At 46.3% G+C, this 14,233-nt stretch overlaps 1 protein-coding gene across 5 annotated transcripts in view; it reads left to right on the top strand.

Annotated features, from left to right (window-relative positions):
* The first annotated feature begins 1,686 nt into the window (after window positions 1-1,686).
* The window catches only part of AKAP7 (A-kinase anchoring protein 7), a 195,499-nt gene continuing 182,952 nt past the window's right edge, over window positions 1,687-14,233 (top strand). For 3 of the 5 annotated variants that reach the window (XR_014471700.1, XR_014471699.1, XM_083176714.1), the window contains exon 1: window positions 1,704-1,987. Coding sequence is in view for 3 of the 5 variants with exons in the window: in XM_083176714.1 (XP_083032840.1) it covers window positions 1,747-1,987 (241 nt within the window). In the remaining 2 variants the exon portion in view is untranslated. Of the gene's footprint in view, window positions 1,988-14,233 lie in introns of all 5 variants that reach the window. The other 2 variants (XM_083176715.1, XM_083176713.1) reach the window with 2 other exon arrangements.

The following is a 14,233-nucleotide window of genomic DNA, read 5'->3' as shown; positions in this document are numbered from 1 at the left end:
GGCTGACAGACAATCAGGATTCTGACAGTCATTACACCGGCTAGTCTCCCTTGTGGGGGTCCACAACCCCCATAGAGGGAGAATAGAATGTGCCTGTGCCTGCAGCGTGGTGAGCGCAGCATGCCCGCAAGGGGCTTTGTTGCGCTCCCCCTGCTGTCTGAGTCCGGGCAGTCGGGATCCCGACGTCGCGCTAATGACTGTCGGGATCCCGAGTGTCAGAGTCCTATACCACACCCAATGCTATGGTATCCACACATTTTATCGACTTTTACATTTTTGTAAATGTATAAAGCCTGCAGAGATCCTAGTAATCCGTATAGGCTTTTTAAGCTTGGCAAATTTGTAGCAGGATCTTATTGGATTTGTGTTAGAAACTGATGGGTTTTGGTGTTGGGTTCTTTTTAGAAGGAATTCGATTTGGGCGAGTTATTTTGTTTCTGTGCAGGGTAAATACTGACTGCTTTATTTTTACACTGCAATATAGATCTCACTTTGAAGTAAAACCCCACCCAAATCTAATTCTCTCTGCACAAGTAACATCTGCCCCACCTGCAGTGCACATGGTTTTTTTCATCTAAGAAGGAATTTGTCACATAGAGTGAACTAGAATAACCCCCACTGTGTACCCAGCAGTACAACTGGGACTACAGGACATGGCATCAGCAAGTGTATTCACACTTGATGTCGAATTCAGCAATGAGTGGGGGCCTCATCATGGTACTTGCTAACGGAAGATGTTGTTTACGATGCACATAAGCAAAATAGTGCGTACAAATTACATGATGGATTGTCGTTGAAACCTGTTGGAATTGGAAAATTAGTAACAATGTCATCTAGTGTGTACCCAACATTGACAGGACGGCTTTTCAAAACAAATGGTTGAAAGAAATGTTTCCATTTAATTGGAGTTGCTTTTTCTATTCAATACCAGAATATAATGGTGTCCATCATGCCATTCTTTTTTTTTCCTCCTAAAAATGCATATTGCAGCCATTTTTATTTGTTTTGTTATGCCCTATAATATACCTCTATACCGTCATCCTTTATTTATTTGCCACTTCTGGGGGTACAGGTCAATTTCCCTCTTTTCATAGGTAAACATATCCCCGGTCACTTAGTTTTTGTGAATTTCTAATAGCATACATCGAAAATCAAGAGCGTGCAAACGCATTTTTTTTTCTGGAGATAGGTGTAATAATTTCCCCCACAATTGCAGATCTTGTTCTCACAGCTTATTGGAAAGCCCTGAGCAAAACTGCTACATATACACACAACTTTAAAGTCAAGAGCAGAAACGTTGCCCATAGCAACCAGTGATTGGTTGCTATAGGCAACGTCTCCACTCTTTTCACTGCTTGATACCCTTAAGTGTGATTCCCAGCGTCACACAGTGATCCCCACTACCACACAGCAATCCCTACTCCCCGCTGCGGGCAGACAACGAGCCAGTCCCGCTCCGTATAACACAAAGCTCAGTTCCGGACTGTGCTCCTGGCAATATGAGTGTTGTGTCCCGAAAGAGCTGTACGTGACCCGGAGCAGCCTCTCCGCCTCAACGGCATTACACAGATATACCGCTGAATGTACAATAGACAGAAAAATTACCCCGCTACCGCAACAGAGGAATCTGTCACAGAAAGCGCCACAAATGTGTGCGAGGCGAGCCTGTGACACACACACTTCCGCCTTTTGGTTGCGCAGCTGTGCCAGGTTTTTGTCCGTCACAGCGATCCGTACATAATACATATGGCTCTGATGTGGATTTCGCGCCGCGCGCTTGTCACCAGCGTTGTACAAATTAGGTCCCGCGTGGCTTCCTGTTGTCCTTACAGTGACGTCACTCGGGACTCCGCTCCCACTCCTCGCTCTTTAATCCGGGCACCTCCTACCATGGAACGCATCATCCCAGTACCCGTTCCCTCCCCGCCCCTGCTGTTGGCAGCAGCTGAGATCCAGGTGGCGGCAGCACCAATGCGGGAAGACACAGGTGTGACTCTTTTGCTGTTTATACAATATGACGTAATTATGTACCGTATTCTGCCAGTTACGTGATCACTAGTCCCAATATTGCAGTCTTCTGTGCCCATAAAATCAACATATTAAGGGAACCATTTAGCAAAGCCTTCCAGCATACCTCCCAAAATGACCCATTCCAGGAAGGACAATATGCTCTGTTCATGTACTTCCATGCTAGTGACAGTTGCAGAGCTGCAGCACAGCACAGTCCAAAATTCAGATAGGGGAGCACCACCAACTGCCACCCCAAACACCACAGTCCAGGTATCAGTTATAGGTGTGGCTCCCCTATTTAAATTTTGGACAGTGGTACCATACCCTCCAACATTTTTAGGGCAGAAATCGGTACACATACTGAAAGGGGGCGTGGCCATGGATAAAGGGATGTGGTCACGCCCCCTTTCCGAATGTATACTGGACATTTTTTCAGATATATTTATTTAAAATGCAGGAGAAGACGGATGAGCTAAGCCATGTTGGAGGGTATGAAGGTAACAGGCACCCTGCCCCCCGATCCAGCACCTGATGCAGCTCATGTCACATGGTATCTTGATGGGCTGCTGGCATATTAAATAAGTATATTTAATATGCTAGCAGCCCACCAAGCCACCATGTGACATGAGCTTTAGGCAGCAGGTGCATCACACATGGATAGAGTCCTCTGAGGAGATAATTTAGTGCAGAGCCTGGCTGAGCCACCGTGACCTTCTTGCTGCACTGTAGAGTCTGATCTGCTGAACACAAGTCAGTGGCAGGCTCCGTCGGGCCGATACTGTCAAGATCCCTGACGCGAGCCGGGGCTTGCCACCGCACCCTCTCCCTCAGGCAGATTCGCTGCGCCCTCAGTTTCTCAGTCTGCGCATGCGCAGACAGTGAGGGCTGAGACGAGACCTTCCACTGAGTGCGCGGTGCAGGCGCGTGACGTCATGACGCATGGCACCACCCGCAATGCACTCATGGGAATGGAGGGGGAGAGGGGAGAGCCGGCGCACTGCAGCACATGGAGCGGGGCCCAGGAGTGCTGCAGCCAGGAGAGATCAATGATCAGATTAGCGGCGCACAGTAAGTCACAAAAAGCGGTACATTCGGTACAAACTATATTTGCCGGTACAGACTGTTAAAAAAAAACGGTACTGTACCGGCAAATTCGGTGCAGTTGGAGGGTATGTGGTACAATCCCACCTCTGAAACTGCCACTGGCAAGGAAGTCCAGGAGCAGAGCATTTTGTCCCTCCTGGAATGGGTCATGTTTGGAGGTATGCATTCCAGCACTTTAAATCAGTTATTGAATGACTAAAGGGATATTTAGGAACATCCATGCACCTCCAATGTGCAGTAAATGATATGCATTGTTCAATTTGGGGTTATGTGTACTAAACCGTGGCAAGAGATAAAGTAACAGCCAAAAAGCTCCTTAAGCCCCATGCATACTAGACCAGGGGTTCTCAAACTTGGTCCTCAGCATCCCACACAGTTCACGTTTTCCATGTCATCCGGAAGGTGCACATGTGCATTCATTACTCATTGACACATTTTTAAAAATCCACAGGCGGAGCTCAGTGGCGTAACTAAGTTTTGGGCGCCCCCCCGCCATTAGTGTGTTACTAATGGTAACCTTTGTGACTGTGGTCTCAGCGCTCTAGTTCTAGTTCTCAAGATCATTGATACCCCATGAAGTGAGATCTTGCATAGAGCCCCAGGTCTATTGTCAGTGATCATGTATTTTTTTCATTTTTTAATAATTGCACAGTAGATCACTTCTCACCAAGCTGCTTTCATATTCAAGTAGCTCATCCCAGCCTTGTGCAGCTCTCCAAATTTGTCCCTGGTGTCCTTAGACAGCTCGCTGATCTCGGCCATGTTGGAGAGGTTGCAATCTGTCTGTTTAAGGGTGTGGACAGGTGTCTTTTATACAGAGAACCAGTTCAAACAGGTGCCATTAATACAGGTAATGAGTGGAGGATACAAAAATAACTTCTTAAAGAAGAAGTAGCAGGACTGTGAGAGCCAGAAATCTTGCTGGTTGGTAGGTGTCCAAATATTTATTTTCCCCAAGAATATACAAATAAATTGTTTAAAAATCAACCCGACCTCTACGTTCCTCCCAAGATAAAAAAGTTGTATTGAAGTTTTACAGTGTAGGCATGATTAGCGTACAAACATCATGTACAGCTGACCCAACAGCCGTTTCAACCAGAGCTTCTGGTTTTCGTCAGGGGTGACGCATACTGGAAGAAGCAGACATATAAATACATTTGAAAAGGGCGCCAGTCCCTCCTACGTAGAACCTGTCAGCTGGTGCTGCCAGCGGGTTCAGGGGTGACTGACAGCCGCAGTAGCGGGGCTGCCGTCAGTGGGTCTGACGTCAGCAGGGAATTCCCTGTTTACTTCTTTCCGTATGCGATCAGCTGTATGAAGCTGTTGAAGGTACGCGCGCCGTGCTGCTTGTTCCTAAGGCAACAAGCTGGATGGACGCAGATGTCAGGGTGAGGGTGAGACTGTGCAGTCTGCTAAGGGACGTATGCGCTGTCATACCAAACTGACAGCTTGCGTGTGTCGGAGGAATAAATGTACAGGGACATAGCGCAACGGATGCAATGGGAGAAACGTGTGGTGGTGTGCAGGTGCTGTTAACTCGATGGGTATGGCAGCGCTGATGGTGTAACAAAGCAGCATCACAGAGTTGATAAATACCGCAATAAATGATACATAACTATGCATATTCAGCAAGCAACTACAACGGAGGGCAGGTGCATACGGCTATGCTCACCCATAAGAAGCACACGCAGGTGCTGTTAGTTGGCTCCAGCCGTTTAGTGCTGCTTAGGTGCTCTGTGTATTGGCAACCACCGTGCAGAAGCCACCCAAGGCTGGTACATATGGCAATGCTCCCCTTTAACAAGCACACTCAGGCGCTGTTCGTATGCCTTGGTGTGCGAACCGCATGAGAAAAGCCAGTCAGCACTAAAAGTGCAGATATCAGAATTATCAAGATGTGGAATGCTGCTTAGAGTCCGAAATGTGCATACAGGGAATATCACAACAGGCAAAAAAGAGCACACTGGGGTGCCGTATGTGGGCCATGGTGTGAGTATTTCCCTACGGTGTTTTGCACAACAATGGCAGTTGATGGCCGGACAGTTAGAGGTATCTTGGTGGTTAAGTCCTCAGAGGTAGCAGCTCATCTTGAAATCTTCGTTCAGTCCCATTGGTGATAGACAATTCAGTCTATGTATCCATTGAAGTTCCCGTTGTAGTAGTGATTTGTCACGATCCCCACCCCGTCTGAGTGGGGGGATGTGATCTATAATAAAGCATTTTAATTGGTTGACACTATGTTTATTGTCTCGAAAGTGTCTCGCCACTGGTAGGTTGTTAAATTCTGTTGTCAGGGTAGGGTTGTCAAGGCTCTTTTTGATGGAGGAGCGGTGTTGCCCCAATCGTTCCTTCATCATTCTAGAGGTCTTCCCCACGTATAGCTTTTTGCACGGACATATTAGAATGTAGATAACGAATCTACTGGTACAGTCAAGTCTAAATCTGCTCTTGTATTCTTTATTGTCCAGGGGATTGGTGAATCTGCTTCCCAAGGTTAAAAAAGAACAATTGACGCATCCCGTGCATCTAAATACTCCTGGTTTCTTCATCAACCAACAGTTGGATTTGTCCATGGCCCGTGTCCTGTCAGTGACGACCAATTTGTCCCTCAGATTGGGGCCTCTTCTGTATGCAAAACGGGGCGGCGATGGCAGCGTTGGTCCCAGATTGGGATCGCTTGAGATCAGGTGCCAATGTTCCTGGATCTTTCTTTTGATCTGTTGTGAGGCTAAGGTGTACGTGCTGCAAAAATTCAGCCTTGTTTCCTTAGGTTCTCCTTTCTTTAGAGTTGTGGATAACAGATCCTCTCGTTTCAGTTGGTTGATCTTCTGAAGTGCCTCTTTGATATCAGCATCTTGTTACCCTCTGTCGAGGAATTTCTTGGTCATTGAGGATAGAGCTTCCTCTAGTTCGTCCGGGTCAGAAGTGATCCTTAGCACCCTAAGCAGTTGGGAGAATGGGAGACCCCGTTTGAGAGGCTCTGGGTGACAGCTACTGGCATGGAGCAACGTATTCTTGTCTGATGCTTTGTTATACACGCTTGTGCTCAATTTGCCCATTGTGAGCTTGATCAATACGTCAAGAAAATTAATGGTGGCACTGCTGAAGTTCAGGGTCAACCTGATGGTACCAGGGATGGTATTGAGGTAGTGAGTGAATGCCAGCAGTCTCTCTTCACCCCCAGTCCACAGCAAGAACAAGTTGTCTATGAAACGAACGTAGAATAATATGTTGCTTTGAAACATGCGATTGCCAGTTATATGCTCCAACTCATATGCCGTCATGCATAGATTAGCGTAAGATGGGGCCATATTCGACCCCATCGCTGTACCCTGCTTCTGGAGAAAGAACCTGTTTTCAAAGAGGAAGTAGTTTTTATTCAGTATGATATCCATTAGGAGAATCATGTATTCCGATGGGGGTCCATTGTAATCCGCACAGTTATTGATAGCCTCTTTGCTGGCTGCCAAGCCAATTTCGTGTGGGATGTTTGTATAAAGGCTTGCAACATCCATGGTTACCAGGAGAGCATCAGCCGGGATGTTTTTGATGTTAGTGAGTTTAATGAGAAAGTCCGTTGTGTCCGAGATGAAACTTTTACTGGTTTTCACAATCGGTTGAAGATATAGGTCCACAAATTGTGACAAAGGTTGACAGAGCGAGCCTCTCGCTGAAATTATCGGTCTACCGGGGGGTGCTGTCAACGATTTGTGCACCTTAGGTAATGTGTAGAGTATAGGTACTTTAGGTTTATCCTGGGTCAGGAATTCTGCCGTTTCTTTAGAGATGTATCTGTTCATTACTCCCATGTTGATAACAGCATCTATTTCTCTCTTGTATCGCCACGTTGGGTCGTGGTCAAGGGATTGGTAACAGTTGGTGTCAGCCAATTGGGTGAGTGCTTCCCTGATATAATACTCCATGTCCAAGAGGACTATGCCTCCGCCTTTATCGGCTGATCTGATGATTAAGTCTTTATCATTTTGAAGAGTTTTGAGTGCCAGTCTCTCCTATTTGCTGGTGTTGGAGTATGAGATTTTCTGCTGTTGGATAAATGGCATTGTGTCCCTTTTGAGGATCCGCATAAAGGTGCTAATGGAGGGATTGGTGGCTGGAGGATCAAAGGTACTGGGTCGCTTAAGTGTCATCATCTTGCTCTGTTCTTCAAGGCCGATGGTATTGCCGCTTTTGGAAAAGAAGTCTTTAAGCCGTAGCTGTCGTCCAAACTTGTATAAATCAACCTGCCAGTCAAAGGTATTTTGTTTTAATGTGGGTACAAAAGATAGTCCCTTGTGGAGAAGACTTATTTCAGCTTCAGTGAGCTCGTGGTGAGACAGGTTAAAGATGACAGATTTGTTTATTGATTCTGGGCTTTTCTTTTTTCTTTTCCTCCCACCTCTGCGGGTGGGTACAGCGGGTTTTTTGGCGGTCGACGGTTCCTCTCAGATCTCTCTAGGTATTGGTTATCTTGTCCTCTGGCAGATGGTACATCAGAGTCACTGGCTGAAGTCTGGGAGTGACTGTCCAAATCCGTAAATTTGGTCTGGGGTCTCCTGTTGCCACCACGTTTGAATTGTGGACGCTGCCGTTTGGTTTCCAGTCGGGAGTACCACGAGTAGACTCTATTGTCCTTATAGTCTTGCTTGACCTGTTTGTATTTAATCTTTTTGAATTTTAGTAGACTTTCTTTGTGTTTTTCAATTTCTTTCTCAAGTTTCGTCAGGAGTTCATTCCCTGAGGTGCGCAGGTTTGAAAAAATTTCTGTTTGCTGTATTTCAGCAATGTCGCTCTTGATCCCCTCTAGATCAATGCCAGTCTGCTCAATGACAAGTAGCATAAGATCATGTGAGCATTTGTTTAGTACGTTGCACCATTTGACACAGAACTCATTGCTGTGTCGTCCAATGGTTGGTTGGTTGTTAATTCTGAATCCCCTCGGGATTAATTGTTCCTTGAAGTGCTGGGACAGTGTCAGTCCGTGCAGCTGCAGCTCAGTTTCTCTCTTTTTCAATCTGAGCAGGTCCTGATATAATTCATCTGGGGAATCCTTATGAAATGCCAAAGAATCTGTGTCTGAGAACAATATTCTTTGCGCATCACTGACATCCAGATGTAGCGTGCCGCTGATATCTTTGGCCGGAGCTTGTGACATCAGGAAGACCGCAGTCGGTCTCAAGTATAGTGAATAAAGTAGATAGTCGACACCCAGAGTGTGTCGACAGATTGTGTTAGCTCTGACCTTACAGAGCAGGTATTAGTGTGATAAAGCGAAAGATAGCGGTGCACTAACCAGATAGGGTTAATTGTATAGTAGAGCAGGCAGGTAGGCACACACTTAGGGTATTGCAGGTACGGTGCAGCAGTCCATAAAGTAATGATACAGAAACTCACTCACCCAATCTCCGTTGTAAGCAGACCAAGCAAGAAGGAACCAGCACTCGTTTAACTGGAAAAAAAAGTTGTATTGAAGTTTTACAGTGTAGGCATGATTAGCGTACAAACATCATGTACAGCTGACCCAACAGCCGTTTCAACCAGAGCTTCTGGTTTTCGTCAGGGGTGACGCATACTGGAAGAAGCAGACATATAAATACATTTGAAAAGGGCGCCAGTCCCTCCTACGTAGAACCTGTCAGCTGGTGCTGCCAGCGGGTTCAGGGGTGACTGACAGCCGCAGTAGCGGGGCTGCCGTCAGTGGGTCTGACGTCAGCAGGGAATTCCCTGTTTACGTCTTTCCGTATGCGATCAGCTGTATGAAGCTGTTGAAGGTACGCGCGCCGTGCTGCTTGTTCCTAAGGCAACAAGCTGGATGGACGCAGATGTCAGGGTGAGGGTGAGACTGTGCAGTCTGCTAAGGGACGTATGCGCTGTCATACCAAACTGACAGCTTGCGTGTGTCGGAGGAATAAATGTACAGGGACATAGCGCAACGGATGCAATGGGAGATACGTGTGGTGGTGTGCAGGTGCTGTTAACTCGATGGGTATGGCAGCGCTGATGGTGTAACAAAGCAGCATCACAGAGTTGATAAATACCGCAATAAATGATACATTACTATGCATATTCAGCAAGCAACTACAACGGAGGGCAGGTGCATACGGCTATGCTCACCCATAAGAAGCACACTCAGGTGCTGTTAGTTGGCTCCAGCCGTTTAGTGCTGCTTAGGTGCTCTGTGTATTGGCAACCACCGTGCAGAAGCCACCCAAGGCTGGTACATATGGCAATGCTCCCCTTTAACAAGCACACTCAGGCGCTGTTCGTATGCCTTGGTGTGCGAACCGCATGAGAAAAGCCAGTCAGCACTAAAAGTGCAGATATCAGAATTATCAAGATGTGGAATGCTGCTAAGAGTCCGAAATGTGCATACAGGGAATATCACAACAGGCAAAAAAGAGCACACTGGGGTGCCGTATGTGGGCCATGGTGTGAGTATTTCCCTACGGTGTTTTGCACAACAATGGCAGTTGATGGCCGGACAGTTAGAGGTATCTTGGTGGTTAAGTCCTCAGAGGTAGCAGCTCATCTTGAAATCTTCGTTCAGTCCCATTGGTGATAGACAATTCAGTCTATGTATCCATTGAAGTTCCCGTTGTAGTAGTGATTTGTCACGATCCCCACCCCGTCTGAGTGGGGGGATGTGATCTATAATAAAGCATTTTAATTGGTTGACACTATGTTTATTGTCTCGAAAGTGTCTCGCCACTGGTAGGTTGTTAAATTCTGTTGTCAGGGTAGGGTTGTCAAGGCTCTTTTTGATGGAGGAGCGGTGTTGCCCCAATCGTTCCTTCATCATTCTAGAGGTCTTCCCCACGTATAGCTTTTTGCACGGACATATTAGAATGTAGATAACGAATCTACTGGTACAGTCAAGTCTAAATCTGCTCTTGTATTCTTTATTGTCCAGGGGATTGGTGAATCTGCTTCCCAAGGTTAAAAAAGAACAATTGACGCATCCCGTGCATCTAAATACTCCTGGTTTCTTCATCAACCAACAGTTGGATTTGTCCATGGCCCGTGTCCTGTCAGTGACGACCAATTTGTCCCTCAGATTGGGGCCTCTTCTGTATGCAAAACGGGGCGGCGATGGCAGCGTTGGTCCCAGATTGGGATCGCTTGAGATCAGGTGCCAATGTTCCTGGATCTTTCTTTTGATCTGTTGTGAGGCTAAGGTGTACGTGCTGCAAAAATTCAGCCTTGTTTCCTTAGGTTCTCCTTTCTTTAGAGTTGTGGATAACAGATCCTCTCGTTTCAGTTGTTTGATCTTCTGAAGTGCCTCTTTGATATCAGCATCTTGTTACCCTCTGTCGAGGAATTTCTTGGTCATTGAGGATAGAGCTTCCTCTAGTTCGTCCGGGTCAGAAGTGATCCTTAGCACCCTAAGCAGTTGGGAGAATGGGAGACCCCGTTTGAGAGGCTCTGGGTGACAGCTACTGGCATGGAGCAACGTATTCTTGTCTGATGCTTTGTTATACACGCTTGTGCTCAATTTGCCCATTGTGAGCTTGATCAATACGTCAAGAAAATTAATGGTGGCACTGCTGAAGTTCAGGGTCAACCTGATGGTACCAGGGATGGTATTGAGGTAGTGAGTGAATGCCAGCAGTCTCTCTTCACCCCCAGTCCACAGCAAGAACAAGTCGTCTATGAAACGAACGTAGAATAATATGTTGCTTTGAAACATGCGATTGCCAGTTATATGCTCCAACTCATATGCCGTCATGCATAGATTAGCGTAAGATGGGGCCATATTTGACCCCATCGCTGTACCCTGCTTCTGGAGAAAGAACCTGTTTTCAAAGAGGAAGTAGTTTTTATTCAGTATGATATCCATGAGGAGAATCATGTATTCCGATGGGGGTCCATTGTAATCCGCACAGTTATTGATAGCCTCTTTGCTGGCTGCCAAGCCAATTTCGTGTGGGATGTTTGTATAAAGGCTTGCAACATCCATGGTTACCAGGAGAGCATCAGCCGGGATGTTTTTGATGTTAGTGAGTTTAATGAGAAAGTCCGTTGTGTCCGAGATGAAACTTTTACTGGTTTTCACAATCGGTTGAAGATATAGGTCCACAAATTGTGACAAAGGTTGACAGAGCGAGCCTCTCGCTGAAATTATCGGTCTACCGGGGGGTGCTGTCAACGATTTGTGCACCTTAGGTAATGTGTAGAGTATAGGTACTTTAGGTTTATCCTGGGTCAGGAATTCTGCCGTTTCTTTAGAGATGTATCTGTTCATTACTCCCATGTTGTTAACAGCATCTATTTCTCTCTTGTATCGCCACGTTGGGTCGTGGTCAAGGGATTGGTAACAGTTGGTGTCAGCCAATTGGGTGAGTGCTTCCCTGATATAATACTCCATGTCCAAGAGGACTATGCCTCCGCCTTTATCGGCTGATCTGATGATTAAGTCTTTAACATTTTGAAGAGTTTTGAGTGCCAGTCTCTCCTCTTTGCTGGTGTTGGAGTATGAGATTTTCTGTTGGATAAATGGCATTGTGTCCCTTTTGAGGATCCGCATAAAGGTGCTACTGGAGGGATTGGTGGCTGGAGGATCAAAGGTACTGGGTCGCTTAAGTGTCATCATCTTGCTCTGTTCTTCAAGGCCGATGGTATTGCCGCTTTTGGAAAAGAAGTCTTTAAGCCGTAGCTGTCGTCCAAACTTGTATAAATCAACCTGCCAGTCAAAGGTATTTTGTTTTAATGTGGGTACAAAAGATAGTCCCTTGTGGAGAAGACTTATTTCAGCTTCAGTGAGCTCGTGGTGAGACAGGTTAAAGATGACAGATTTGTTTATTGATTCTGGGCTTTTCTTTTTTCTTTTCCTCCCACCTCTGCGGGTGGGTACAGCGGGTCTTTTGGCGGTCGACGGTTCCTCTCAGATCTCTCTAGGTATTGGTTATCTTGTCCTCTGGCAGATGGTACATCAGAGTCACTGGCTGAAGTCTGGGAGTGACTGTCCAAATCCGTAAATTTGGTCTGGGGTCTCCTGTTGCCACCACGTTTGAATTGTGGACGCTGCCGTTTGGTTTCCAGTCGGGAGTACCACGAGTAGACTCTATTGTCCTTATAGTCTTGCTTGACCTGTTTGTATTTAATCTTTTTGAATTTTAGTAGACTTTCTTTGTGTTTTTCAATTTCTTTCTCAAGTTTCGTCAGGAGTTCATTCCCTGAGGTGCGCAGGTTTGAAAAAATTTCTGTTTGCTGTATTTCAGCAATGTCGCTCTTGATCCCCTCTAGATCAATGCCAGTCTGCTCAATGACAAGTAGCATAAGATCATGTGAGCATTTGTTTAGTACGTTGCACCATTTGACACAGAACTCATTGCTGTGTCGTCCAATGGTTGGTTGGTTGTTAATTCTGAATCCCCTCGGGATTAATTGTTCCTTGAAGTGCTGGGACAGTGTCAGTCCGTGCAGCTGCAGCTCAGTTTCTCTCTTTTTCAATCTGAGCAGGTCCTGATATAATTCATCTGGGGAATCCTTATGAAATGCCAAAGAATCTGTGTCTGAGAACAATATTCTTTGCGCATCACTGACATCCAGATGTAGCGTGCCGCTGATATCTTTGGCCGGAGCTTGTGACATCAGGAAGACCGCAGTCGGTCTCAAGTATAGTGAATAAAGTAGATAGTCGACACCCAGAGTGTGTCGACAGATTGTGTTAGCTCTGACCTTACAGAGCAGGTATTAGTGTGATAAAGCGAAAGATAGCGGTGCACTAACCAGATAGGGTTAATTGTATAGTAGAGCAGGCAGGTAGGCACACACTTAGGGTATTGCAGGTACGGTGCAGCAGTCCATAAAGTAATGATACAGAAACTCACTCACCCAATCTCCGTTGTAAGCAGACCAAGCAAGAAGGAACCAGCACTCGTTTAACTGGAAAAAAAAGTTGTATTGAAGTTTTACAGTGTAGGCATGATTAGCGTACAAACATCATGTACAGCTGACCCAACAGCCGTTTCAACCAGAGCTTCTGGTTTTCGTCAGGGGTGACGCATACTGGAAGAAGCAGACATATAAATACATTTGAAAAGGGCGCCAGTCCCTCCTACGTAGAACCTGTCAGCTGGTGCTGCCAGCGGGTTCAGGGGTGACTGACAGCCGCAGTAGCGGGGCTGCCGTCAGTGGGTCTGACGTCAGCAGGGAATTCCCTGTTTACGTCTTTCCGTATGCGATCAGCTGTATGAAGCTGTTGAAGGTACGCGCGCCGTGCTGCTTGTTCCTAAGGCAACAAGCTGGATGGACGCAGATGTCAGGGTGAGGGTGAGACTGTGCAGTCTGCTAAGGGACGTATGCGCTGTCATACCAAACTGACAGCTTGCGTGTGTCGGAGGAATAAATGTACAGGGACATAGCGCAACGGATGCAATGGGAGATACGTGTGGTGGTGTGCAGGTGCTGTTAACTCGATGGGTATGGCAGCGCTGATGGTGTAACAAAGCAGCATCACAGAGTTGATAAATACCGCAATAAATGATACATAACTATGCATATTCAGCAAGCAACTACAACGGAGGGCAGGTGCATACGGCTATGCTCACCCATAAGAAGCACACTCAGGTGCTGTTAGTTGGCTCCAGCCGTTTAGTGCTGCTTAGGTGCTCTGTGTATTGGCAACCACCGTGCAGAAGCCACCCAAGGCTGGTACATATGGCAATGCTCCCCTTTAACAAGCACACTCAGGCGCTGTTCGTATGCCTTGGTGTGCGAACCGCATGAGAAAAGCCAGTCAGCACTAAAAGTGCAGATATCAGAATTATCAAGATGTGGAATGCTGCTTAGAGTCCGAAATGTGCATACAGGGAATATCACAACAGGCAAAAAAGAGCACACTGGGGTGCCGTATGTGGGCCATGGTGTGAGTATTTCCCTACGGTGTTTTGCACAACAATGGCAGTTGATGGCCGGACAGTTAGAGGTATCTTGGTGGTTAAGTCCTCAGAGGTAGCAGCTCTACTACTACACTACTATATATATATATATACATATATATATATATATATATATATATATATATATATATATATATATATATATAGTAGAAGCAAGGTGGCACTCGGAGACGAAAGTTCAATCAAAATACTGCTTTATTGCAGAGTCAGGTGTATGCACC

The sequence above is a fragment of the Crinia signifera genome, chromosome 3 (assembly GCF_055691185.1).
Source record: "Crinia signifera chromosome 3, ASM5569118v1, whole genome shotgun sequence".
Taxonomy (NCBI): domain Eukaryota; kingdom Metazoa; phylum Chordata; class Amphibia; order Anura; family Myobatrachidae; genus Crinia; species Crinia signifera.
Note: the sequence above shows the minus strand (reverse complement) of the source record. Positions and strands in the feature narration are given on the sequence as shown.